The sequence below is a fragment of the Kogia breviceps genome, chromosome 12 (assembly GCF_026419965.1).
Source record: "Kogia breviceps isolate mKogBre1 chromosome 12, mKogBre1 haplotype 1, whole genome shotgun sequence".
In the NCBI taxonomy this organism is placed as follows: domain Eukaryota; kingdom Metazoa; phylum Chordata; class Mammalia; order Artiodactyla; family Physeteridae; genus Kogia; species Kogia breviceps.
Genome location: NC_081321.1, coordinates 94,017,307 through 94,044,807, shown reverse-complemented (window position 1 = coordinate 94,044,807; position 27,501 = coordinate 94,017,307). Strand labels below are relative to the sequence as shown.

The window sequence follows — 27,501 nt, the reverse complement described above, 5'->3', positions numbered from 1 at the left end:
ATGACCTCATCTAAACCCAATCACCCAAAATCCCCACCTCCAAATTCCATCACACCGGGGGGGGTTAGGGCTGTAACGGAGTAGAGCACACCTGACTTCATATTGAATCTATTCCTTTACCTCTAACCCTTGTGCTCTGTTGCCTGTGCTTAGCCCTGCTGGCTCTGCACCTTCATAAAAGAATGTTGCCTAGAGTCTCCTATGGATTCAGGCTCTGGGTCCCACTCTTTAGAGCAGGGGTGGCAAACTATGGCCCCAGGCTAACCACCTGATTTTTTTGTAAATAAAGTTTTATTGGGACTCCAAAAAAAAGGGGAAGTCAGGGAGTTCCCTGGTGATCTAATGATTGGGGTTCGGCACTTTCATTGCTGTGGCCCGGGTTCAATACCTGGTCGGGGAACTGAGATTCCCGCAAGCCTTGTGGTGTGGCCAAAAAAAAAAAAAAAGGGAAGGGGAATCAATCAATAAATATTACTTCAAACACACACACACACACACACACACAAGAATGTTGCCTAGAGCCTGGAATATATGTGATAGCCCATTCTCTAGCCTCTGACCTTTAAAGGCACACTTTTCCATTCATATAGAGATAAAAAGTTGCAGAACAGAAAATAACAATGATCTTGTTGGAGGTTTATGGGAACATTGTGACCAGACCTACCTGGACAGCTGCAAGAACAAAGGATTCCTGCAACGACCAGCCACAGCCCCTCCCCTTTAAAAAATTTATTTATTTATTTATTTATTTATTTAACTTATGCTTAGTATTTAATGGTAATTTAAATGTAAGTACAATAAACAGTGAAAACCTGAAGAAAAAAGAAGAATTCCATTGTGTATATTTACATAATAATGTATGTTATCAATCACTTCAGGAGCAGATTTAAATTGTCATCACGCACATCCTTGAGCTAGAGCCTAATCCTATATCTTTACATCCTAAATCTTTGAGCACCTACTTCATTGTTTCTCTTTTGTTTCTCTTTTGTTCTCAATGTCCCGTCTAGGGAATCCTTTGAAACCCATACCCTTAACCACAGTATTAAGATCCTCCAATAAGCAGACAGAATGATGGGATTAGATGTGTAAGAGAATTTGGAGGGAAACACCTCTAAGGGAAAAATGGGGAGGGAGCCAGAGCAAAGGGGAGAGCTGGTGATGGTAAAGGAGTGGGGAAGAAAGGAAGTTTCAATAGAAAGCATCTTGGAGTGCAATGCAGGTTAGAGCGTTTTCTCTAAGTCAATGGGGAAACCTCAAGCCAAAGTGACCTGTTAGAGGAGTTTTGTGTCTCACAGCAACAGGCCTGCCATACCCCCCATCTCCTCAGTCAGTGGCTGGGAGCAGCCTGGAGGCAATGTGGTGGATTCATAACGCAGCAGTCCGGCTGTCAGGATCATGCTTGGAGATGTGAGATGCACGTTCTCATGGCTGCCGCAAACACCGTCTGTGCTTTATAAAAACTTGGTACTAGTGGTTCATTGAATCATGACACATTGAGGGCACAAATAGAGTACAATGTGGTGCTTACATTCTAGTAATTGGCCTCAGTTTGAGTGGATCATCACAAATAACTTTTTTAGAAATTAGGAACAGAAATAGATTTCCAGACTCTTGAGGAAGATCTTCAAGATATGGCTTCATTATCTTGTTTGAAACGATTTTTCAGGTTCTAAGGTAAATTCAAAGCTAAATACTAAATGGGGTTTGAGTTCTTCCTCACTGCGTAGACCCAGTCCTGTATTCATATCACTTGATGCAGACAATCTGGGTGAGTTTTACATAATAAATTAAAGTCTAGAACCTGAAACAATAACTGCCATTTCTAAAAAATGTTTGAGAGAGAGAATATCCCCTCCCCTTTTAGTATTAAAAAAGCCTGAATTCTAACTTGGGTAAGATGGTTCTTTGGGACACTAGTCCACCATCTTCTTGGTCTGCTGGCTTTCCAGATAAAGTCACTATTCTTTGCCCCAACACCTCATCTCTCAATTTATTGGCATGTCCTGTGGTGAGCAGTACAAGTTTGGACTCGGTAACAGGGCTTCAACCTACAAATTTGCACACAAATGTTCATTGTGCACAAGTGACACAGACCTTTCGCCCATAGCAGGTCATGACCAGCAGGATTCCTCTGGTTACCTCCCGGACAATGATGATTTATCACTGCTCTCAGTAGCGTAGGTGCTGCCTTACACCCAGAGCTGAAACTCTGGTGCATATGCCTTTCCAGGAGTTGTGTTCATTGCTACCTCACGGGAGGCCCGGAATGTGGGTAATTTTAGCTGGGCTGTTGCTGCCCTTAGCAGGATCTAGATCTCCTAGTGGAAATAAAATGCCATACTTGGCACTCACTGCCAAATTGCTTTCTAAAGCTCTTGTGCAGACAGACACCTCCTGGAGAAATTAAAAGTGTTACCATTTCCCATATCTTCACCAATACTGGTATTATGAGACCTCTCATTTCCCAACCTTCTGGAATGTGAAAAGCTATCTCATTGAGGTTTTATTTTATACTTTCCTGATTTCTAGTGAGACCAAGTGTCTTTTCTTTTCTTTTTTCTTTTTTTAAATATATTTATTTATTTACTTATTTGGCTGCACTGGGTCTTAGTTGCGGCACATGGGATCTTCGCTGCCGCATGCAAGGTCTTCACTGTGGCATGCGGGATCTTTTAGTTGCAGCATGCAGGCTCTTAGTTGTGGCATGTATGTGGGATCTAGTTCCCTGACCAGGGATCAAAACCCGGGCCCCCTGCATTGGGAGCTCAGAGTCTTAACCACTGGACCACCAGGGAAGTCCCCCAAGTGTCTTTTCATATTTTTCTGTTCCTTCCATTTTCTTCTTTTATAGAATTGTTGGCTGCATCCTTTGTATATTTTTCTAGTAGGAAGTTTGTCTTTCCTATTGCTTTATAAGAATTTTTTGATATTCTGCAGAGTTATCCTTTGTCAGTTGTATACATCTCAAATACTCTCTTCCAATCTGTGATTAGGCTCTTAGTTTATGAAGTCTTTCCATGTGTAGATGTTTTAATTTTTAATGTTTTCAAATGTAACCATTTTTCCATGTACTTGTTTGATATAACATAGATATTTAATTTTTAATTTTGTATATGGAAATCCAGTATAAGAACAATTTAATGAATATCTATCCATGTCCTCCTGTCCTATGTGTAATGACGCAACTTATTTAACGTGTGTGTGTGTGTGTGTGTGTGTATAGGCTGTCTCTGAATTCTCTCATCTGCTCCATTGTCTAAGCCTGTGCTACTACCATATTGTTCTCCTTATGTCTTTCTAGTACTCTTAATATCTGATATGGAGATCCATCTTTCCTTCTTACTCTTTGAAATTGTATTGATCCCTTATAGATCCATATGAATTTATGGACAAAACTTTTCATGTTCCATGAAAAATCCCAGTATCAATGGGGAAGGACAGACATCTTTGTGGCATTGAATCTTTCCATCCATTAACATGGTATGTACCTCAATTTATACAGGTCTTCTTCGATGTTTTCCATAAGTCATACTTTTTCATAAAGATCTTACACATTCTGTCAGGTTTATTTCTAGTAAACTTTTTTGGCGATATTGTAGACTTCATCTACCTTTATACTTTTGTTCGTTGCCAGTATCTGGGAACAAGATTAATTTTTCTAAATTGAACTTGGATCTAACCCAACCTTGCTAAGAACTGCTTACCATTTCTAGTAGTTTCTGTTCTTTACCAATCCCTGAAGCTCTTATTTCTAATTGTGGTCCTGGGACACTGGCTTGGACCACAGTACAGCACTGAGCAGCCACATTCATAAGGGGCATCCTATGTCCTTCCAGTTTAAAGAAAATTATTATTATTTTTTTTGGCTGCTGCCATACGGCATGTGGGCTCCTTAGTCCCCTGACCAGGGATCAAATCCATGCCCCCTGCAGTGGAAGCCCGGAGTCTTAATCACTGGACCACCAGGGAAGTCCCAAGAAAATTCTTCTAAGACAGGGAAATAAAAATTACAAGTCCTGTATTCTTTAAGTCTTCCTTGGCTTGAATATTTGTCTGCTAACTGTTTAATTATGATTTTTTCATCTATGTTTATAAATAAATATGGCTATAATTTTTCTTTCTCATGTTCTTTGTATTCAGTTTTAAAATCAAGATTATTGTGGACCCCGGAAGTGCCGGCGCTGCGGGAGCTGTCACCGTGGACCGCGGCGGCGGCGGCAGTAGGGCACCGGCAGTGGAGCCGCCGGGCAGGGTCAATGCAGCACAAGGCCAGCTCTGCCCCTGGACCAACTCCAGATCACCCACAAGGACCTGAAGACAGGGAAGCTGAGGACTTCACCAACGCTGACCCAGAAGTGGGTGGGTTGTGGTTGACAACAGCTGAGACGCAGCCCGGCCTTCTTTCTGTTATCACCCGCCCCCACCCCAACGGAGAAACCAGCCCTTATGTAGTCAGAGGAGAAAAGTGAGCTCATCTTCTCTTCTTGGTGAACAAACACCCCGAGCAGAACAGAATGCAGACCGGTATTTTGCATTATACAAACCGCCCCTAAAGACAACATTCCTGCCCTAGTGGAGGAGTAGTTGGAATGCACCGCCTTCGTAGCCAATGACCTGGACTGGCTCCTGGCCCTGCCTCAAGATAAATTCTGGTGCCAGGCTGTCTTCGACGAGACCCTGCAGAAGTGCCTGGACTCCTACCTGCACTGTGTCCCCCGAAAGTTCGACCAGTGGGTGGTCCCAGCCCCTGAGGTCATTGACATGGAGAAGTGCCTCCATCGAAGTGTTTTTCTCGCCTTCCTTCGCATGTCCACTCACAAGGAATCCAGAGATCACTTCATTTCCCCCTCTGCTTTTGGAGAAATCCTCTATAACAACTTCCAGTTTGACATCCCAAAGATCCTGGACCTCTGCGTGCTCTTTGGAAAAGGCAACTCCCCGCTGCTGCAGAAGATGATAGGAAACATCTTTATCCAACAGCCAAGTTACTATAATGATCTGGATGAAAGCATGCCCACCACCCTTCAGGTCTTCAGCAATATCCTCCAGCACTGTGGTTTGCAAGGGGATGGGGCCTGCGCCACGCCCCAGAAGCTTGAGGAGAGGGGCCGGCCGACCCCCACTGACATGCCTCTCCTGGAATTAAAGGACATCGTTCTCCACCTTTGTGATACCTGCACCACACTCTGGGCCTTTCCGGATAGCTTTCCTTTGGCCTGCCCAACCTTCCAGAAACACGACTTCTGTTACAGGCTAGCTTCTTTACACGAAATAGCAATTCCCAAACTGGAGTCTGCAATTAAGAATAGGAGGTTTGAAGACAGCAAGCGGCTAGGTGACCTGTGGCAGAGGCTCTCTCATTCCAGGAAGAAGCTACTGGAGATTTTTCACATCCTCCTGAACCAGATCTGCCTTCTCCCAGTCCTAGAAAGCAGCTGTGACAACATTCAGGGCTTCATTAAAGAGTTCCTTCAGATCTTCAGCTGCTTGCTGCAGGAGAAGAGGTTTCTCCAGGACTGTGATGCACTCTTCCCTGTGGCCGATGACGCCAGCCTGTTTTAGCAGGCCTCGGCAGCCTTGGACGAGACTCGGACCGCCTACCTCCTACAGGCAGTCGAGAGTGCATGGGAAGCGGTGGACCGCAGGAAAGCCACCGATGCCAAAGACCCACCGGTGGCTGAGAATCCTGACGGGGTCATGGAGGCGGGGGAGGCGGTCAGCAGACCATCATCCCTTCCCCAGAACTCGGAGGGAGAGGAATGCCTATATACTCATCCATTTAATCCTTTTCCTACCCTGCACCTAGTGCTGAGGCACAGAGGGGGTTAGTCACTCAGCTGAGGTCACACAGCTAGGAGGAAGAGCTGCCGGGAGTTGAACCCAGGAAATCTGTACCCACAGCCCATGATTTTGACAGCTATACTCTATCGTCTTTGTTGTAAATATATTGGGCAGAAGAAAAATCAGGCAGAAGAAACACAAGAAATGTGGCTAGACTTACTTCTGAGCTAGAAGTCAAGCATAATTGATTTTCCTGAATCTTATAGCTGGAGGGAGATGGGGGAAGGGCAGTGATGGGCTGTTTTGTGTCTATTTCTTAAGTTGGGGAGTGAGCATCTGGTGTTCACATAGTATCATATTTAAATCTTATCAATAAAAGAATTTCTATATTGAATATGTAATTAAACTTTTAAAAAAGCATTTTAGTGGTACACTTATACTTTGCAATGGGAGTGATGTTGATTGTAGATTTTGGAAAGTTCTGTCTGTGAAATTCAAGGACAAATTGACTTCCTTTCTGAAAAGTAATAGTTTCCTAACAGGAAACGGTACAACCACTTCTTCCTTTACAAAGCAGCTTTTTTTTAAAAAAATTGTTTCTAGATAAGGATATTTCTTGTAAAATTGCATTAATCTTTATATTAAAAAAAAACTGGTCTATTGATTTCAGACTTTCTTTAATCATCCCAGGCAAAGTGTTCAAGCACGTGGGCTAAGAGGTGCCAACCGGTTCAGACCACCTCTGCTTTGTTACCTCTGACCCCGATACCCTCAGTTTCCTCACCTGTGCAGTGGAGGTGAGGCATTGATCTTCACTGCTGGGCTGGGCGGAGGTTTAAGTGAGCCACTCATTCCTGTGCAGGCGTGAGGATGAGAATGTAGTGCACAGGCAGCACTCGGTAAGTGTTGTTTCTTTTCATTTATTTCTGCTTCAGATTAAGTCCTAAGTTTATAACACAGGAGTGTCAAGATGGCCAAGGGTCGGCTCCCAGGTTATACGATTGCACACATTCAAGGGCCCACAGCACCAAAGACAAAAACCATAGGCAGAAACAGCAAGGATGTGGAGGAAGGGACGAGAGGGTCAAGGGTGACCACCGGGTCCAGCCCAGGGGACTGCAGGCATCCAGCTGAGCTGGGTCACCATATAGCAGGAGAATGAAAACCCCAGGACCCAGGTGATACCTCTCAGATATGGCTGCTCTGACAACCTTTCTTTTTTTTTATTTTGATTTTTAAATTATTTTTAATTACATAGATGAGATCATATTTAATGATATTGATGAAAATGGCAATTAAAAATCCCACAACAGCCTGGTATGTTCATAGACCTAGTGACATCTGAATACACAAGTCACACTTGCTTCCTGCACACAGAGCGCTGCAGAGCAAGGGAGTGCCGAGCTGCTAGGGGTCTGGGACCCCCATCCAGAGTTCTGGGCTCACGAACATCCAGGCACATTTGAAAAGTTAAATATCATGTTAAAAAATAAAGGAGAGCCATCAAAGTTGAATAAATGAGATATATTCAAGGGACATCATTCAGAGATGAAAAATAAAAGTGTATTCTTAAGGTACATTTTATGTTATATGTGTATTGTACCACAATTTTAAAAAGTATATTCTTTTTTTAAAAGGTATAATTCTCTGTGCTATACAGTAAGACCTGTTGTTTATCTGTTTTATATACAGTAGTTTGTATCTGCTAATCCCAAACTCCTAATTTATCCCTCCCTCATCCCTTTCCCCTTTGGTAACCATAAGTTTGTTTTCTCCATCTGAGAGTCTGTTTCTGTTTTGCAAATAAGTTCACTTGTATCATATTTTAGATTCCATATATAAGTGATATCACATGATATTTGTCTTTCTCTGTCCGACTTACTTCATTTAGTATGATAATCTCTAGGTCCACCCAAGTTGATGCAAATGGCATTATTTCATTCCTTTTTACCACTGAGTGGTATTCCATTGTGTGTGTGTGTGTGTGTGTGTGTGTGTGTGTGTGTGTGTTTTATCTGTCCATTTAGGTTGTTTCCATGCCTTGGCTATTGTAAACAGTGCTTCTATGAACATTGGGGTGCATGTATCTAATTTGAATTAGAATTTTCTCCACATATATGCCCAGGAATGGGATTGCTGGATCATATAGCTTTTTAAGGAACCTCCATACCATTCTCCATAGTGGCTGTATCAATTTACTTTCCCACCAACAGTGCAAGAGGGTTCCCTTTTCTCTACATCCTCTCCAGCATTTATTGTTTGTGGATTTTTTGATGATGGCCATTCTGACCGGTGTGAGATGATATCTCATTGTAGTTTTGATTTGCATTTCTCTAATGATTAATGACATTGAGCATTCTTTCATGTATTTGTTGGCAATCTGTATATCTTTGGAGAAATGTCTATTTAGGCCTTCTGCCCATTTTTGGATTCGGTTGTTTGTTTTTTTGATATTGAGCTGCATGAGCTGCTTCTATATTTTGGAGATTAATCCTTTGTCAGTTGCTTCATTTGCAAATATTTTCTCCCATTCTGAGGGTTGTCTTTTCGTCTTGTTTATGGTTTCCTTTGCTGTACAAAAGCTTTTAAGTTTCATTAGATCCCACTTGTTTATTTTTGTTTTTATTTCCATTTCTCTGGAGGTGGGTCAAAAAGGATCTTGCTGTGATTTATGCCATGGAGTGTTCTGCCTAGGTTTTCCTCTAACAGTTTAATAGTGTCTGGCCTTACATTTAGGTCTTTAATCCATTTTGAGTTTAGGTGTGAGGGAGTGTTCTAAATTCATTCTTTTACATGTAGCTGTCCAGTTTTCCCAGCACCACTTATTGAAGAGGCTGTCTTTTCTCCACTGTATACTCTTGCCTCCTTTATCAAAGGTAAGGGTGACCATGGGCTTCCCTGGTGGCGCAGTGGTTGAGAGTCCGCCTGTGGATGCAGGGGACATGGGTTCGTGCCCCGGTCCAGGAAGATCCCACATGCCGCGGAGCGGCTGGGCCCGTGAGCCATGGCCGCTGGGCCTGTGCGTCCGGAGCCTGTGCTCCTCAACGGGAGAGGCCACGGCAGTGAGAGGCCCGTGTACCACCAAAAAAAAAAAAAAGATAAGGGTGACCATATGTGTGTGGGTTTATCTCTGGGCTTTCTATCTGGTTCCGTTGATCTATATTTCTGTCTTTGTGCCAGTACCATACTGTCTCGATTACTGTAGCTTTGCAATATAGTCTGAAGTCAGGGAGCCTGATTCCTCCAGCTCCGTTTTTCTTTATCAAGATTGCTTTGGCTATTCGGGGTCTTTTGTGTTTCCATACAAATTGTGAGATTTTTTGTTCTAGTTCTGTGAAAAATGCCAGTGGTAGTTTGATAGGGATTGCATTGAATCTGTAGATTGCTTTGGGTAGTATAGTCATTCTCACAATGTTGATTCTTCCTATCCAAGAACATGGTATATCTCTCCATCTATTTGTATCATCTTTATTTCATCAGTGTCTTATAATTTTCTGCACACAGGTCTTTTGTCTACTTAGGTAGGTTTTTTCCTAGATATTTTATTCATTTTGTTGCAATGGTAAATGGGAGTGTTTTCTTAATTTCACTTTCAGATTTTTCATCATTAGTGTATACTGTAGATTTTTGAATCCTAGATTCCGCCCCTAGAAGATTTAGCTGATTTGTACTCACTCCAGCAGGAATTAGTGTGACCACTATACCTCCACTCCACCATGAATCAGATCCACTACAAAAGAGAAAGGCATCTGCATGTTTGCAACTTTTAATAAACTACTTGTAGTTCATGATACATTTACTGAGGAAAAAAATTTGGTGGAAGATTCTTAATGTTTCATTTTATTGCTTTGGATTTAAAATCAATTAAAATATACATTTCTCTAAAAATCAAAAGCATTCTGATAATATTGAATAGAATCTTACTGATGTAGATTTGGAACATAATATAGGTTTGAATGAAAAGTACATCCACCCAGATTGGTTTTTTTTTAAACTATTTCTTATGAGCCATTTGCCTTTCACTGGTTTCTTTGGATCAATCTGGAGAGGGTAGCAAATGGCATGTTTATATTTCTCGAATGAAGCTGTTTTTTTCTGCTGTTCAGCAGAGGTCTCCTGTCTTCTTTAGAGAGGTTGACGTCCATCCTTCAGTTTTGCTGCGGTCTAGGACTGGAGCAGGGAGTGAGACATTTGCAAGATGAAACAAAAACCGAGTGGGGGTCTGGGGAGTGTTACAAAGATGGGGAAGGAAGGAAGGACACAGTAAGTGAGAAAGTAGAGGGACCGCATGAGAAAGGAAGGAAAGGATGGAGCTGGCGCCCCAGGAGGGAGCAGGTCACCCAAAGGAGGCTCTGAGAGGAGGGAAAAGGCACAGGGAGAGTAGAGGAGAGGACGGAGGAAGTCCAGGGAAGCAGCAGGAAGGAACCCTCACCTGAGAATCGCCTGCAGCTTCTCACGTAGATTTTGACTCACTGCTTCCAGCCTATCCCAGGGCTGAAAGGGTCTTCCCTGGTGGTCCACAAAGGTTTCCCAGCAGTGCTCAAACTCTGAGATGGAACAGGGGAGAGAATGGTGAGCTCCAGTCTGGGGAAGGGTTGGGGCCACAGGGCTGAAATGACTCTTCCGGACAGACTTTCCCCGTCATAATTTCACTTCCTCCTCTCTCCTTTCTCCTGGGTGCTCAATAGCTTACCCCTCCAACTCTTTCTTGCAACTGGAATTTGAGCCAGCCCAATTCTCCTTTCTGGAAGTCCCCTAGTCCTTCTTGCATATCCACCCACTCCCCTTCTTCCCCTCCCCGAACCAGCTCTGCTCCCCTGAATTCTCTCTTCCTATAGACTCCTTCCAGAGTCTAGCATCACCTCTCAGGCGCACACAAAGGCCTCTCCACCAGGGATTCCCACCCTTCCCGCCCCTTTCTAGCAACTTCCCACAGGCCTCTCCCTGCCACCGCCCCGCCCCCAGGAGACCCATGCTGACCCGTAGAGGTCATGATGGCGATTTGGGCCCCAGCCGCCTGCAGTGTGCGCAGCCCAGCCTCATAGTTGGGGAGGCTATGGATGCGGGAGGCAAAGATGTGCAGGCTCACGTGGCTGTTCTCCCTCAGGAAAGTAGCCAGCTCCTGGGCACAGCTATGACAGGGGGTCCAGGAGATGAAACACGTGAGTCTGTAGTGCAGCCCCCGGTCCAGATTCCAAGAACGGATCCGGTCCAGGAAGTAGAGCTCCGCATGGCTGGGCTGCCCTGGTTGGTCTGCACCCTACATAGAAGAGGAAGAAAAGTGGACGGGCTTGGGGGGAGGATGAGGCCAGAGTAGGCAGGCGGGTGAGGCACTGGCCTCCAGCGCTAACCTAGAGCGGGGGCAAGCCTCAGCACCAAGTGAATGATATTTCAATGCAGCATTTACATGATCCAAAGTAACGCAAAACTCCATGAGAGACACAGTATCAGTGTTTTACAGAGTTCGGGGACCCGTGATGACTTGTTATTGGCCCTCGGCTCCCTCGGCTCTGCACAGCACTGAAACTGATCAATCTTCATGCAAATGTTGATGTTTCGTTCATCATAGAATTGCGTTCATTTTGATTTTTAAACGATTGCCTTAAAACATGACTCATCTCGATTTCTGAGTTTTCTGGAGCGCCTCTTATTTTGTGCCCGAGGTAGGGCCTTCAGGAGCCTCACTTACTTAGTCCAGCCCTGCAGAGAGGAGGCCAGGGAAGCTCCCTCGCTGGCTTCCTGCCACGCAAGTGGGTGTTTCCTCCCTGGAGCAATTCACCCTGCTCTCCAGCTCCTCCTCTACCCCACCTCACATGCGCACCAGAACTTCTACAAGCTTTTACTCTGGGCCTCACCCTGTGCTGAGCCCAAGGCTGAGGGGCGCCCTTGGGCTAAGGACAGCTGGCAGTGTCCTTGCAGGGGTCAGCGCCCTTGGCAAGATCTCTCAAGCAGTGGGCAGGGGTCCTGCCGGGCCCTCCTAAGTCCATGGTGACTGAGGAAGAAGTCCGGCTCTCTAGCCAGAGACTTCCCCCGGGGAAGAATCCGGGGAATAACCTGGCCCCTTGTCCAGATGCCTTTCCCTCTGTGCCAGCCCCTCCCCAGAGGCACAGCAGGAGAGGAGTAGCCGAGTCCTAGAGCCTGGGGTGACATTGGGCTGGAGGTACCAGGCCCTGGATTGCTGTGACTGGCTTCTGACATGTGGCTCAAAGCTTCCAGTCACACAGCAAGGGTCCTCACCTGATTCCAAACAGAACAGCGGTAGCAACAGCAGGGACCAGAGGTGACAGAACTTGTGGGACATCCTGTGTGCAACTGACAACCTTCCACCCTGAGTGTCCCACGATAGGGAGGCCCTGCCTGCTGCGGGCAGGCTGGGTCAGTCACCTTGTTGTGCACGAAGCCCTTCTTCTCGTCCAGAGAGACCCAGGCGTCACCATCCAGGATCTCCACCTCGTGGCACAGGTAGGTCTTACGAGTACTTAACAGATTCTTGAAGTTCTCAGTGAAGGTGTTTACATCCAACAGGCATCTACGGTTGAAGGTGGGAGAAGCCCGAAGACACGGGGCTTCTTCTGGGACTGCCCAGCGCTCCTCCCCTCCCCGCACACCCCTTCCTTCTGCACCCCACATCTCTGCTGGAGCCACGACTCCTCCCCCTCTGACCCCCGCTGGGGGCTCCCAGGGAATTCAGGGTCTCCCCCCAGGAGCAATGCAAGATGCTCAGAGCCTCAGTGAAGACCTGGCCCTCTGCCCGACGTCGGCCTGGGTCACGGCCTCTCCCCACCACCCGCCGCCCTGTAGCATGGCACCTGGTCCTGGGCGCTGTGCCGGCCTCCATGAGTCCACCGCGTCTGTACCGTCCCCGGCTCCGAGTCTTCTGTTTCTGTGCTCGGTCACAGCCTGTGGCCTCCAAACTGAAGCTCTTCAAGTACCAGGAGCCTTATATACAATCAGAGCACCTAGAAACCTCGATGTCAACAGAGTTGGGCCTCACCCCTTCCTGAACTCTGGCCACTCATGACACTCGTGAACTTTCCGCCCAAACGTCACACCCTCACGGGGAACTTTAAGTTTCCTTTTCCCTATTCTGACAAAAGCCCCACTTGGATGCCACCAGGCCTGACCACGGGCCAGTGAGGTCTGCGAGAGTGAGGTCATCTGGGCAGCAGGGACCGGCAAGGCAGGCGGTGAGGGGACAGACGAAAGGACAGGTGTCCGTACCCTGGAGGACAAGCTCCATGGTGGCCCATCGCTGAGTCTCCTGCAGCGGCCAGCACGGGCCGTGGCCTGGCGCAGGCTCCCTGGGGCCCGCTGGGCTGCGGGAGACGCGGGGCGCTCACTGGGGAGGGGAGAAGCCGCTCGGACAGGCAGGCAGCCGCCTTCATCCTTGGGGAAGGGAAGGGAAGGGGAGCAACCTGGGCCGAGCTCTCCCTAGGAGCCCCCCGCGCACGGCCAGCGGACTGGACATGCAGCATCTTCACCCCATTACACAGAGGAGGAGAGGAAGGCTCCCGGAGGGGCCAGGCTGGACCAGGACCACACAGGGACACGTGGTGGGGACACAGGGACACGTGGCTGTGCTCACAGGGACACGTGGCTGTGGGACGGACTTCGGCCTCAGAAAGCGCGGCCGACCATGCTCTTGCTGATCCCCCTCCAGGCCCGAGGAATGTGGGGCCCGTGTCTTCCAGCCCCAAGTGTGACCCTGGCCCTAGCTGGCCCTGTTGTCCCCGAGGGGCTGCCCCCTGTCCCACTGGCTCCCCTGCTGCTCCTCTTAGAGCCCCTGTCCTGGCGCAGCGCTCCTCCCAGGGGAGCTGGCTACCCGCCCGCCCCGCCCCGAGGCCCAGCCTGGCCGCCTGCACGGGAACCAGGCTGCTGACCTACATCCTCAGGGGGGAAACTCAGCACGGTGTCCCCTCCTTCTCGGGGGGCTGCTCCTCCTCATGGAGGGTGCCCTCCAGCCCGCCCCCACCCTGGGCTGGGGCCCCTCTGCCCTCTAGACCTGGGTCCCTGGAGAGCAGACACTGTCCCCCGGGGGGTGGCTCAGCCCCCATTTCTGTGGCAGCTGGTTTCTGGGTGAGAACGGCCCTGGGTGTGGGGTGTCTTGAGCAGCGCCCACACTTCCCGGGTCACAGTCTGCACACCCAGCAGAACCCCGCACACCTAGCAGCCTCCAGTCCCTCCTGAGCAGGAGATGGGATCTCTACGAGGACCGGGGTTACAGAGACCCCGCTGGGGTCCCTGAGAATCTCCCCCAAACCATCCCCAAGCTCTTGCCTTCCAGAGAGGGAGGATGTGGTCCTGATGCAGACTGAGCTGTCCTCCCGCACCCCTACGAAGTCTCCTCATCACTCAACCCGCGAAGTTCTTCTGGCTCCCCTGTGCCCCCGTAGATTTCTGAGGGAGGATCTCTGGTGCAGGAAGCCCCGTGCTGGGGGCAGAGGGTAACCTGAGGAGTCTGGGGCTCCTGCTGCTAAGCACCTGTGCCCTGGGGCACCCTTAGAGTACTGAGCCCCCTGAGCCCGCCCCGCCCCGCCCCTTCCCAGCTGGTTCCAGCATCTGGGGCACCAGCATCTCACTGGGCTCAGCCCCGCATCACTTGCCCCTCAAGGCTGTGCTGGAGCATTTTGTGGGGAGACCAAGGAAGGGGCTCCGATGCAGGGAGATGCTCCCATATCTCCAGGGGAGGTTTCCCCGCTGGTCTAGCTCCTCATCCAGTAGCTCTGAGGTGTCCTCTTCTGGAATGTTCTCCAACACCTCCTCCTTCCCCACTCCCCATAGCCCAGCCTGGCCAGTCACCCCTGGACCTTCTGCTCCCTGCTGATTCCCGGCTGTCCCTCTTCAATGCAGACAAGCCAGCCTAGCAGCTTGTCTCCACATCTGGGGGGTCTGTGTGGCAGCTGGACCAGCACACAGGCGGCTACGAGAATCCATGGTCTGTGAAGGTTAGAGGGACATCACATGTGACAGTGTTTGACCTTCTCCCAAACGTTTCAAGTCTTGAATCACCTGAGTCACAGCGAGAAGGGACGAGAGGATGAGGAGTTGCTAACTCAGATCTGGGTGGGCCTCACCCCTCTCTTCTCCTCCTGCCCCAGCATCTTCCCACATGCTCTCCCCAGAGCCCGGGGCCCTCGGGGCAGCAGGGGCCCAGGGACCAGTCTCCCTGAGGCCAGGGAAGACATGATTTGGTAAAGGCACCAATAGAACCTAGTGATGAGCTCTGGGTCCAAAAGTAGCGCCCAGCACCACTGACGTGATGATGAGATGAAAGTGTGCAGCTCACCTCAGCCCATCACGTAAGGAGAAAGAAGAAAAGAGGTCCTGTCCTTTCTGGGGAATGGCAGCCCCTCCCCTGCGTCTGCCTCTGTCACGTAGAGAAAAAACGTGGGAAAATCCCTACACCCTGCTGGAGTTCTCCACCAAAGTGTGGGAAGTTCCCGGAAGGGAAGGGAGAACCTAGGTCCCCCAGTGAGGGAGGGTGCGTGTGGGGACAGTGGCCCCCTGAGCAGGTGCAGACTGTGCTGGGAAATGCCCCGTTCCCCCGTTTCTCCATCAGGAAAACTGGGAACAGGGCTGGATGCCCCGGGGGGGTCCCAGATTGGGGTCAGGGAGACAGACAGGGCCAAAGGACCCCGGGGAAGGGGGCTGGGCTGCTCAGCCTGAGTGCCTCAGGGACTGCAGTGAATGATCCTGAAGTTTCTAGAGTCCTGGCCAGGCTGCTCTGTGCAAGGTCCCAGCTCTGCCCTCCTGAGGGTGCCCTTTGCTCCCTAGAGCAGGATGGAGGACAGGCTGCCTGTGCCCAGCCCTGCTCTCAGCAGTGTCCCCAGGCTGTGTCATGTCCCCAGCACCTCAGGGTCCCTGTGTCATAGGCGAAACTCTGAGACCAGGGCCTGGGGAGATGGGGCCCTGGGAATGGGGGCCCTGGGGTGATGGAGGCAGGTCTGCCAGGAACCTGCCCTCTGATGGCACGGGGTGGGGGCCCTTCTCCCAGTGTAAGCCCACCTGTCCACTGGGGTTGTACCCTTTGCCCAGAGGGCGTATCCTTTGCGGATTTTTGGGTCACTTCCAGGAATGGAGCGGGGAGAGGGGGAGGAGGGGCTGCTGTCGGAGCCCAGAAACCAAAACCAAAGGAGCAGATTTGATGTTGCGTTTCTTCCCGGCAACCACCCTTGGGGAGTGTCGACATCCTCTGATCTCCATCAGAGCTGAGATAGTTTGCGTGTGTCTGGGGAACCCGAAAGGGTTTCCTTTTTGTCAAGTCACTCTGTCTGTGTGTGTGTGTTTGTGTTCCTTGTGGGTCAGGACCGTGGTTAGTTCTGTCTGCTCAGGCACAGCTGTGTACCAGACCTGATCTTTGTCATATATGTGGTACCTGAGGCCCCACAGGACAGCCTGAGGTGGGACCATCAGCTGTAACCAAGCAAATAAGCCATAAGTCCCAGGCAGGAAGCGGTGCAGAGGCCCTGGGACAGACAGAGCTGAGCCAGGCCCGAGTCCTCGGTGGTCCCAGCACTGTGGTCCGTGTCTGCTCCCCGAGGCTCGGGCTCCAGGGCTGCGAGCCTCCTGGTGGCTGCTCCTCTTCGCCGCCCCTCTTTCTGGGCACAGCCCTGGACACCCGTCCCTTCCCAGGCTCCTTCCCCAGGAACTGGCCCTATCCTGGGTCTCAGCCTGACCGGCCTGCTGAGGCACCCTGTGCACCACGTCCGCTGGTGGCCATTGCACGTGGTATAAGCCAGAACGCAGGCGGCCAGGTGGATTATCTGCGGATTGAGTGATACACTGAAGGAGGGAGCTCCTTTCCTTTTCCTAGAAATAATAACATCACACAATTTGTTGAGTAAAAGCTATTTCAGACAATGTCTTAAGACACTCACGTGGTCATTTAGCTGTAAACACAGCTACCATGGCCGGTACCTGTCCTTGCCTCTGTGTTTCAGGGGAGGATCTCAAGGCCCGGAGGTGAAGTCCTGTCCAAGGTCCCTGAGCACGAAGGGGGCCAGACCCAAGGCCAAGTTCTCCTGACTCTGAGGCATCCCCATAGAAAGACCAACGCAGCTGCTCAGACTCTGAGGACGCAGGAGGGACCTGGGGAGGGAGGGTCTGCCCAGGAGTCTGGGTGGGGCTTCAGATGAGGGGTACGGCTGGAACACGAACTGACCCAGAGAGAAAGACCTGGAGAGAGGAGAGGGTGGGGCGCCAGAGCTGGGGTTGCTCAGAGGGAGGGGCAGGCAGGAAGGCAGGCCTCAGAGTGGGAAGGGGACAGGCGGGGTGCAGACCGAGGCCACCTCACCCAGAGACCAGCTGCCACAAAAATGGGGGCTGAGCCACCCCCCGGGGGACAGTGTCTGCTCTCCAGGGACCCAGGTCTAGAGGGCAGAGGGGACAGAGGGGCCCCAGCCCAGGGTGGGGGCGGGCTGGAGGGCACCCTCCATGAGGAGGAGCAGCCCCCCGAGAAGGAGGGGACACCGTGCTGAGTTTCCCCCCTGAGGATGTAGGTCAGCAGCCTGGTTCCCGTGCAGGCGGCCAGGCTGGGCCTCGGGGCGGGGCGGGCGGGTAGCCAGCTCCCCTGGGAGGAGCGCTGCGCCAGGACAGGGGCTCTAAGAGGAGCAGCAGGGGAGCCAGTGGGACAGGGGGCAGCCCCTCGGGGACAACAGGGCCAGCTAGGGTCAGGGTCACACTTGGGGCTGGAAGACACAGGCCCCACATTCCTCGGGCCTGGAGGGGGATCAGCAAGAGCATGGTCGGCCGCACTTTCTGAGGCCGAAGTCCGTCCCACAGCCACGTGTCCCTGTGTCCCCACCACGTGTCCCTGTGTGGTCCTGGTCCAGCCTGGTCCCTCCGGGAGCCTTCCTCTCCTCCTCTGTGTAATGGGGTGAAAATGCTGCATGTCCAGTCCGCCGGCCGTGCGCGGGGGGCTCCTAGGGAGAGCTCGGCCCAGGTTGCTCCCCTTCCCTTCCCTTCCCCAAGGATGAAGGCGGCTGCCTGCCTGTCCGAGCGGCTTCTCCCCTCCCCAGTGAGCGCCCCGCGTCTCCCGCAGCCCAGCGGGCCCCAGGGAGCCTGCGCCAGGCCACGGCCCGTGCTGACTGCTGCAGGAGACTCAGCGATGGGCCACCATGGAGCTTGTCCTCCAGGGTACGGACACCTGTCCTTTCGTCTGTCCCCTCACCGCCTGCCTTGCCGGTCCCTGCTGCCCAGATGACCGCACTCTCGCAGACCTCACTGGCCCGTGGTCAGTCCTGGTGGCATCCAAGTGGGGCCTTTGTCAGAACAGGGAAATCAAAGCCTATTCGTATTAGTATCGGCCAAACTGAAGGGCAGGGGGGAGCCGTGGCTGACTGTGGGGGGTGGCGGTGTGGGGCTAGTGACGATTGTCCTCATGGGTAGACGGTTGCCTGAGGATGGACACGCGGTGGGAGGCAGTTTCCTCACTTCTCACAGCAGCTCTAGGCTTCAGTGAGCATCAGATGAGCTCCACAAATATAATACAGAATGAACGATGTCACATATGAAAGAGTTCATTCTGATTCCATCTATATGAAGTTCAAAATCAGGCAAAGTCTAAGTATGATCACAGAAGTCCTAATATGTGTTCTCTCTGGACGGGGGACAGCAGGGAGGGGACACGAGGGCTTCCGCACCTGGGATTCTAGAAGCAGCAACACCTCAATCTGGGTGGTGGTCACACTGCCTAGAAACCTAAGATACGGCACTTAACTGTAAGTTATACCCCAATTTTTTAAAAAGTTACGGAGCCTGTATTTTTTAATAAGGAAAAAGTTTTACTAAAAGACATAAATATACTATCCCAAATAAATTGATAGAAATGCAAAACAAATACAAACAGAATCACCAAGACTGTTTTCAGGAGTTTTGGTTTTCTTTTTAACGAAGAAAAAAAGGGCTGTTTCTGTCCAAATGACAGACTCAACGTGGTTGAAAATGAAGAAGTGAGGGAGAAATGAAGAAGTGAGTTGGTCCTTGCAACATACTACAAACCAGTGGCCATAAAGCCACTGTCATCAAAACAGTGTGGTGTCAGCCAGGACCCGAAATAGACATGAGGAAAACACTGCAAAGACACACATACAAGTACATCTGGGAATCTAAATGATGACAAAGGCAGAGTGGCAATGCGGTGAGGGCAAGGTGGCATCATTCATTTCATGTTGTCCGCTGGATGAGAAATGAATCCTCCCGGCGCCTCCACCGTGAAGCGAGATTCTCCTACACCACTGCTCCTATTCAACTCTCTCAGACCCCAGCCATCCCCACCCCAGTCTCCCCCGAAACCAACAGAAGCAGAAAGGCCCCCTCCCCTCACCTCCCCATCTAGAAACCTGCCTCCCTCGGTACTCACGTTCATTCACCCAACACAAATTTTATTGAGCAGCTACTAGGTGCCGCATGGTATCCTAGGGGCTGGATGAACTTTAAGCAAAAGAGACAAGATTCCTGACTCCATGGTCCGCCCGTTCAAAGCCCAACCTTCCATCTGTGCTCTGGGGCTCACGCCCTCTCTCTTCCAGTGGGTTTCTCTTCTGTGGTTTTCCACATCATGCCCAGCACTACTGGATCATTCGCATCAGCGAACCACACGCTCAGGTACCTCCCACCTTTAAAAACAAACACTCTCCTTTGAGTCACATCTCCCTTCATTCTCTTCACTCCTTCATGGAGAAAAATAGATGTAAGTAAATATACTTCTATCAGGTAGTTTTATGCATGTTCTATTCCACATGTCTGGCTTCCTGCCCGCCTGTCTGCTTTCCTCCCGTGCCATTCCCTCTCCCCAACACTCCAGGGAACCTGCTGTCGACAAGGTCACCGATGATCCCCGTGTTGTCAGAAGAAAGGGATAGTTCGGGACTTTCCCTGGCGGTCCAGGCGTTAGGACTCCGTGCTTCCACTGCAAGGGGCTCAGTTTCGATCCCTGGTCAGGGAACTAAGAGACCACATGCCGCACAGCACAGCCCCCACAAAAGAAAAAGAAGAAAGGGATATTTTCCTGTGCACCTCTTGCCCCTCCACCCAGCAGCAAGTGACATAGCTGAACATGGCCTCCTTCCTGAGACGCGCTGCCCCCCCACTGCGGTGACACCCTGTCCCATGGTTTTCTTCCTCTTTCCGCTCACCTCTCAGCTTCTCTCTTCTCCTCGGTGGGCTGGCTCCTCCCCCTGTGCACCCCACCATCTCCCTAGGAGGTTCAGCCTGCTCCCCGGGCACACGGCCCATGTCTCTCGTCCTGCTGCCCCCCCCACCCCCCGAGCTCGACCCTCAGGTACCAGCTTCCTACCAGACATCTGCCCTCGGACACCTGATGGTCACTGCACACTCAACCTTTTTGTGGGGTATTTTCCCCCAAAGCTCATTTTCCTCAGATTTCCCCAGCGCTATAAAGGATATCACTACTTGCCCAGCGAGGGGTGAGCTGGAGCCCAAACCCAACGGCAGATCTTGATTCCCCTTCTCCGTAACATCTAATCCATAACCAAGTCCTGCTGGTCGATGTTGCCGTCAAACTCACTGTTAATCTCCGTCCCCGCAGCCTCTGCTGTCACGTCTCACTGGGCTGATGGATGAAACTTCCAGCTTCCATTCTTCTTTCCTCTATTCAGCGTCCTCAGAGGTGCTGGAGGGACACTTTAAACAGGAGGCAGGGCACCTTGATTCAACTCCTTACCCCCTTAAAACACACACACACACACACACACACACACACACACACAGAGTCTTTTTTCTTTTTTTGGCCTCACAGCATGCAGGATCTTAGTTCCTCAACCAGGGATCGAACCCATGCCCGCTGCAGTGGAAGCGTGGATTCTTAACCACTGGACCACCGGGGAAGTCCCACAGAATCTTGTACTCAGCATATGATCTAAACTCCTGCCTATGACCAGCTGCCACAACCTCCCTGCCCCCAAACTTTGCTCCCCAGACACACCTCACTTTTCTGCTTCCTTCCTGCCTCAGGACCTTTGCACTTGAGTTATCTCTGCCTGGAAAGCTCTTCCCCCAAGGTCCTCCCAGGGCTAACATTTTCTCATCCTTTCTGTCCCGGTGCGGAAGGCACCAGCTCTGTGCACCCTATTTAAACAGCTCCCCACCATCTGTTCACCTCTATTACAGCATCCTGTTTATCCCTTCCGCAATTGCCTCGATCTGGAATTATCTTATCCGTTCCCAAATTTTCTTATTTCCTTTGAGTCTCCCGCCATCGTGACATCATCCCCTTGTGGTCTGGAGCCCCCTGCACCTTACTCAAGTGTGTACCCAGTACCTTGGACCAAGCCTACCTCCCCAGTAGGTACTCAGCTAATGTTAGTCAAAAGAATGAACACACCAAAAAAATGAATAAATAAAGTGATGGGGAAATGAAATACACATTTTTTCTTCCTCCACAGAAGAGGGAGATTAGAGAGGAGGGTTGGTGATGAGAGAGAGGCTCTAAGCTTTCCCGTGAGATATCTCTGTATTACTTGACTTGTTGCATTAAGCAAGCACTTTGTGAATCATTAAACGCTAATAAAGTCGCTGCGGAAGAAGAGGTTTCCACGCTGACAAAGGTAGGGAGAGCCAGGTTCAGGCTGCCAGGGCCAGAGTCCACCTGGGCATCAAATACCGCCTATAAATACATGGCTGGGAGGAGGAATTCTGGTCCAGAGACAACTGTCAGCGCCCCACATAGGAAACAGGACAGTAAAGCATTGCTTCACCCGGTGTGATAGAATAAACCTCTCTCCTGTCCCCGGGTTATGAAAAGAAAAACAAAACAACACAACACAATGAAAGGAGACAAGGTAGTGGGAGATGAGCCCCTGAAAACTGGACCCCCAATGAGGACAAGTCAGGATTTGTTAGTTGTCCCAGCAAAGGGTTTTCAGTAAAACCCAGATTAAATTCTGAGCTCTGGAGAGCGTTTCCATGTTAGCATGTCCAAACTCCCTACTCTCCGCCCCTCCCTGTGGCTGGTCCTCCGTGCAAGAAGAGGCAACGAGCAGGAAGTTGCAAAGGGAAAGTAGGGGTGATGTATTGGATGTGCTGTCGGTTGGCTGTTATGTAGAAGGATGTGGCCGAGAATGAGGCGTCCACGGGGAGGCCCAGGTCCCCCCTCCCCATCCTCTCCGGGCAATGTCATCTTTTCCCTGCTTCCCGGGTTTCCCAGGTGGTGAAGTTGGCTCCTTCCCCCGAGAGCTCCTCCTCTCCTCCTGGGCTCTCCCTGGATCTTCTCCAGAACAGCCCTGGCCACTTGCCCTCCCTCTGGGCTCCTTCCCCCCAGGAATGGGCCCTGTCCCTGGGGCCGGCTGTGACCGCTCTGTTGAGGCCCCCAAATCGGCTTCTCCAGCCCAACCCCCTCCAGGCTCCTGGCCTGGGCTTTGTGTCACCCTGGATTCTTTTCTGCCTGTAGCCCCAAACCCTGTCATTCCCGCCTTTGTAAGGGCCCTGGGGCCTCCAGTATCTCTGTGGCTACTGGACAGGAGTGTCCTTACCTTCTAACTTCTTTGGCAGATTTCAGGGCTTTCAGAAACCCTTGGACCTGCTAACCTTTCAGAACGTCGATTGAGGTGGAACTGAAACTACGTCGAAATGGATTTAAAAGTTCACAACATGTTCAGAGAGAATGTCCTTATTTCAGATCTTATGACCAAAAAACCAGGTAGCCAGGCAAGGTTACACTGGTTCCTATGACGACGCTGTCAACTGTAAGAGCATCTCATTCACTCTTAAGTCCTGCTTACTGATTATTTCTATTATAACTACAGCCTATGTGAGCAATGTTTAAAATATAACTCTGTCATTAAAATGACTCATTCCAAAAAAACAAAAAAAATAAAATGACTCATTCAATGAGTATCTGATAATATAGAAAATGAGCAAAGTGAAAAGAATCTGAAACGAAAATCGTACTCAAGAAGTCATTGCAGAAGTGACTACAGCACTCCAATATTTCTCAGAATTTCTCAGTATAGCTTGTGTTTTAGACACAACTGTCAGCCATTTGGTTTTAGCATTTGATACAGGTTTTAAAACATCGTTTCCTTCAACAATGAAAACACTCCTTCCGAGCCTCTGGGGAGACCAGAGCTGTGCCTTTCCTCCTGCTTCACGATCCCCAGATCTGTCTCAACTGCATTTTAGTTACAGCTCCTGCATTTCCTCTCACCCCATCTTTACTTTCACAGCCTCATGAACTTACTTTACAAGCTTACAGGGCAAAGGCAATAACACAGTGGTGTGTGTCTCGCTGTAGAGACGGAGCTGGCATTCCTGCAGACATCTGGGCCTGTGTCAGCTGCCATTCTAAGGCCTTGGTTACAGCAGTGACACTATGGCCAGGCCCCTTCTTTCATGTAATCACAGTGATGAATTCTGTACAAAGGAGTGGCAGGCCCACCTGAATACAGCAAAATGTCAATTTCATAATTAAATGAGAAATAAATGAAGGAGAGGTGGATAGATAGATAGATAGATAGATAGATGATAGGTAGATAAGTAGACAGGCAGATGGAAGATGGAAGAGAGATAGATAGATGATAGATAGATAAACAAGTAGATAAGTAGAAAACCGATGGAAGATAGAGGATGGATAGACAGGTAAACAGTAGAGATAGATAGATGGAAGACAGATGATAGATGATTGGTAGGGAGAGAGAACTCAACTGTTAAAGTAAATGGGGGAAATGTTTACAACAGGTGAATTTGGGTAAAGGGTATGTGGATGCTCTTTTTTTTAAAACATCTTTATTGGAGTATAATTGCTTTACAGTGCTGTGTTAGTTTCTGCTGTATAACAAAGTGAATCAGCTATATGAATACATATATCCCCATATCCCCTCCCTCTCGCATCTCCCTCCCACCCTCCCTATCCCACCCCTCTAGGTGGTAGCAAAGCACCAAGCTGATCTCGCTGTGCCATGCAGCTGCTTCCCACTAGCTATCTATTCTACATTTGGTAGTGTAAATATGTCCATGCCACTCTCTTACTTCGTCCCAGCTTACCCTTCCCCCTCCCTGTGTCCTCAAGTCCATTCTCTATGTCTTTGTTTTTATTCCTGTCCTGTCCCTAGGTTCATCAGAACCATTTTTTTTTAGATTCCATACATGTGTGTTAGCATATGGTATTTGTTTTTCTCTTTCTCACTTTCTTCACCCTGTATTACAGACTCTAGGTCCATCCAGCTCACTACAAATAACTCAGTTTCATCTCTTTCTATGGCTGAGTAATATTCCATTGTATATATGTGCCACATCTTCTTTATCCATTCATCTGTCCATGGACACTTAGGTTGCTTCCATGTCCTGGCTATTGTAAATAGAGCTGCAATGAACATTGTGGTACATGACTCTTTTTGAATTATGGTTTTCTCAGGGTATATGCCCAGTAGTAGGATTGCTGGGTCATATGGTAGTTCTATTTTTAGTCTTCTTTTTTTTTTTTAAGATGTTGGGGGTAGGAGGAGTTTATTAGTTAATTTATTTGTTTTTGCTGTGTTGCATCTTCATTTCTGTGTGAGGGCTTTCTCTAGTTGTGGCAAGCAGGGGCCACTCTTCATCTCGGTGCACGGGCCTCTCACTATCGCGGCCTCTCTTGTTGTGGAGCACAGGCTCCAGACGTGCAGGCTCAGTAGTTGTGGCTCACAGGCCTAGTTGCTCCGTGGCATGTGGGATCCTCCCAGACCAGGGCTCGAACCCGTGTCCCCTGCATTAGCAGGCAGATTCTCAACCACTGCGCCACCAGGGAAGCCCTCATTGTAGTTTTGATTTGCATTCTTCTAAAGATTGGTGATGTTGAACATCTTTTCATGTGTTTGTTGGCAATCTGTATATCTTCTTTGGAAAAATGTCTGTTTACGTCTTCTGCCCAATTTTCGATTGGGTTGTTTGCTTTTTTGATATTGAGCTGCATGAGCTGCTTCTATATTTTGGAGATTAATCCTTTGTCAGTTGCTTCATTTGCAAATATTTTCTCCCATTCTGAGGGTTGCCTTTTCATCTTTTTTATGGTTTCCCTTGCCGTGCAAAAGCTTTTAAGTTTCATTGGGTCCCATTTGTTTATTTTTGTTTTTATTTCCATTTCTCTAGGAGGTGGGTCAAAAAGGATCTTGCTGTGATTTATGTCATGGAGTGTCCTGCCTAGGTTTTCCTCTAAGAGTTTAATAGTGTCTGGCCTTACATTTAGGTCTTTAATCCATTTTCAGTTTATTTTTGTGTATGGTGTGAGGGAGTGTTCTAATTTCATTCTTTTACATGCAGCTGTCCAGTTTTCCCAGCACCACTTACTGAAGAGGCTGTCTTTTCTCCATTGTATACTCTTGCCTCCTTTAACAAAGATAAGGTGACCATATGTGCGTGGGTTTATCTCTGGGCTTTCTATCCTGTTCCTTTGATCTATATTTCTGTTTTTGTGCCAGTACCATACTGTCTTGATTACTGCACCTTTGTAGTACAGTCTGAAGTCCAGGAGCTTGATTCCTCCAGCCCCGTTTTTCTTTCTCGAGATTGCTTTGGCTATTCGGGGTCTTTTGTGTTTCCATATAAATTGTGCAAGTTTTTGCTCCAGTTCTGTGAAAACTGCCATTGGTAGTTTGATAGGGATTGCACTGAATCTGTAGATTACTTTGTGTAGTATAGTCATTTTCACAAAGTTGATTCTTCCAATCCAAGAACATAGTACATCTCTCCATCTGTTTGTATCATCTTTAATTTCTTTCATCAGTGTCTTATAATTTTCTGCACACAGGTCTTTTGTCTCCTTAGGTAGGTTTATTCCTAGGTATTTTATTCTTTTTGTTGCAATGGTAAATGGGAGTGTTTCCTTCATTTCTCTTTCAGATTTTTCATCATTAGTGTATAGGAATGCAAGAATTTCTGTGCATTAGTTTTGTATCCTGCTACTCTACCAAGTTCGTTGATTAGCTCTAGTAGTTTTCTGGTAGCATCTTTAGGATTCTTTATGTATAGTATCATGTCATCTGCCAACAGTGACAGTTCTACTTCTTCTTTTCCAATTTGGATTCTTTTGATTTCTTTTTCTTGCCTGATTGTCGTGGCTAAAACTTCCAACACTATGTTGAATAATAATGGTGAGAGTGGGTAACTTTGTCTTGTTCCTGATCTTAGAGGAAATGGTTTCAGTTTTTCACCATTGAGAATGGCGGCTGTGGGTTTGTCATATATGGCCTTTATTATATTGAGGTAAGTTCCCTCTATGCCTACTTTCTGAAGAGTTTTTATCATAAATGGGTGTTGAATTTTGTCAAAAGTTTTTTCTGTATCTATTGAGATTGTCATATGGCTTTTATCCCTCAATTTGTCAATATGGTGTATCACATTTCTTGATTTGCATATATTGAAGAATCCTTGCATTCCTAGGATAAACCCAATTTGATCATGGTGTATGATCCTTTTAATGTGCTGTTGGATTCTGTTTGCTAGTATTTTGCTGAGGATTTTTGCATCTATGTTCATCAGAGATATTGGCCTATAGTTTTCTTTTTTTGTGACATCTTTGTCTGGTTTTGGTATCAGGATGATGGTGACGTAGTAGAATGAGTTTGGGAGTGTTCCTCCCTCTGCTATATTTTGGAAGAGTTTGAGAAACATCGGTGTTAGCTCTTCTCTAAATGTTTGATAGAATTCACCTGTGAAGTCATCTGGTCCTGGGCTTTTGTTTGTTGGAAGATTTTTAATCACAGTTTCAGTTTCAGTGCTTGTGATTTGCCTGTTTATATTTTCTACTTCTCCCTGGTTCAGTCTCGGAAGGTTGTGCTTTTCTAAGAATTTGTCCATTTCTTCCAGGTTGTCCATTTTATTGGCATATAGTTGCTTGTAATAATCTCTCATGAGCCTTTGTATTTCTGCAGTGTCAATTGTTACTTCTTTTTCATTTCTAATTCTGTTGATGTGAGTCTTATCCTTTTTTCTTGATGAGTCTGGCTAATGGTTTATCAGTTTTTTTTACCTTCTCAAAGAACCAGCTTTTAGTTTTATTGATCTTTGCTATTGTTTCTTTCATTTCTTTTTCATTTATTTCTGATCTGATCTTTATGATTTCTTTCCTTCAGCTAACTTTGGGGTTTTTTTGTTCTTCTTTCTCTAATTGCTTTAGGTGTAAGGTTAGGTTGTTTATTTCAGATTTTTCTTGTTTCTTGAGGTAGGATTGTATTGCTATAAGCTTCCCTCCTTAGAACTGCTTTTGCTGCAACCCATAGGTTTTGGGTCATCATGTTTTCATTGTCATTTGTTTCTAGATATTTTTTTATTTCCTCTGATTTCTTCAGTGATCTCTTGGTTATTTAGTAGCATATTGTTTAGCCTCCATGAGTTTGTATTTTTTACAGTTTTTATTTCCTGTAATTGATATCTAGTCTCATAGCATTGTGGTCAGAAAAGATACTTGATATGATTTCAATTTTCTTAAATTTACCAAGGCTTGATTTGTGACCCAGGATATGGTATATCCTAGAGAATGTTCCATGAGCACTTGAGAAGAAAGTGTATTCTGTTGGTTTTGGATGGAATGTCCCATAAATATCAATTAAGTCCATCTTGTTTAATGTATCATTTAAAGCTTGTGTTTCCTTATTTATTTTCATTTTGGATGATCTGTCCATTGGTGAAAGTGGGGTGTTAAAGTCCCCCACTATTATTGTGTTACTGTCGATTTCCCCTTTTATGGTTGTTAGCATTTGCCTTATGTATTGAGGTGCTGCTATG

General features: G+C 48.4%; 1 protein-coding gene and 1 pseudogene across 1 annotated transcript; one reads left to right on the top strand and one right to left on the bottom strand.

Annotated features, from left to right (window-relative positions):
* The first annotated feature begins 1,756 nt into the window (after positions 1-1,756).
* Positions 1,757-5,832, top strand: LOC131767292 (activating signal cointegrator 1 complex subunit 2-like; annotated as a pseudogene).
* A 3,703-nt stretch (positions 5,833-9,535) lies between these two features.
* Positions 9,536-12,694, bottom strand: LOC131767218 (DNA dC->dU-editing enzyme APOBEC-3G-like). The gene is made up of 5 exons (XM_059082438.2): positions 12,594-12,694; positions 12,169-12,313; positions 10,765-11,044; positions 10,217-10,331; positions 9,536-9,954 (listed from the first exon to the last, which is right to left on the bottom strand). Exons 1-5 carry the CDS (start codon positions 12,620-12,622, stop codon positions 9,933-9,935), a joined length of 591 nt encoding a protein of 196 aa, XP_058938421.2. The 5' UTR covers positions 12,623-12,694; the 3' UTR covers positions 9,536-9,932.
* Positions 12,695-27,501: the final 14,807 nt, after the last annotated feature.

What these genes read in the sequence shown, in the direction of transcription:
- LOC131767218 (XM_059082438.2), bottom strand. Translation starts at nt 12,622, where the DNA reads ATGGAGGCCGGCACAGCGCCCAGGACCAG. An exon ending in CGCCATCATGACCTCTACGG is followed by an intron (nt 10,332 to 10,764) that starts GTCAGCATGGGT and finishes GTTCCATCTCAG; the next exon opens with AGTTTGAGCACTGCTGGGAA. An exon ending in AAGCTGCAGGCGATTCTCAG is followed by an intron (nt 9,955 to 10,216) that starts GTGAGGGTTCCT and finishes TCCCTGCTCCAG; the next exon opens with TCCTAGACCGCAGCAAAACT.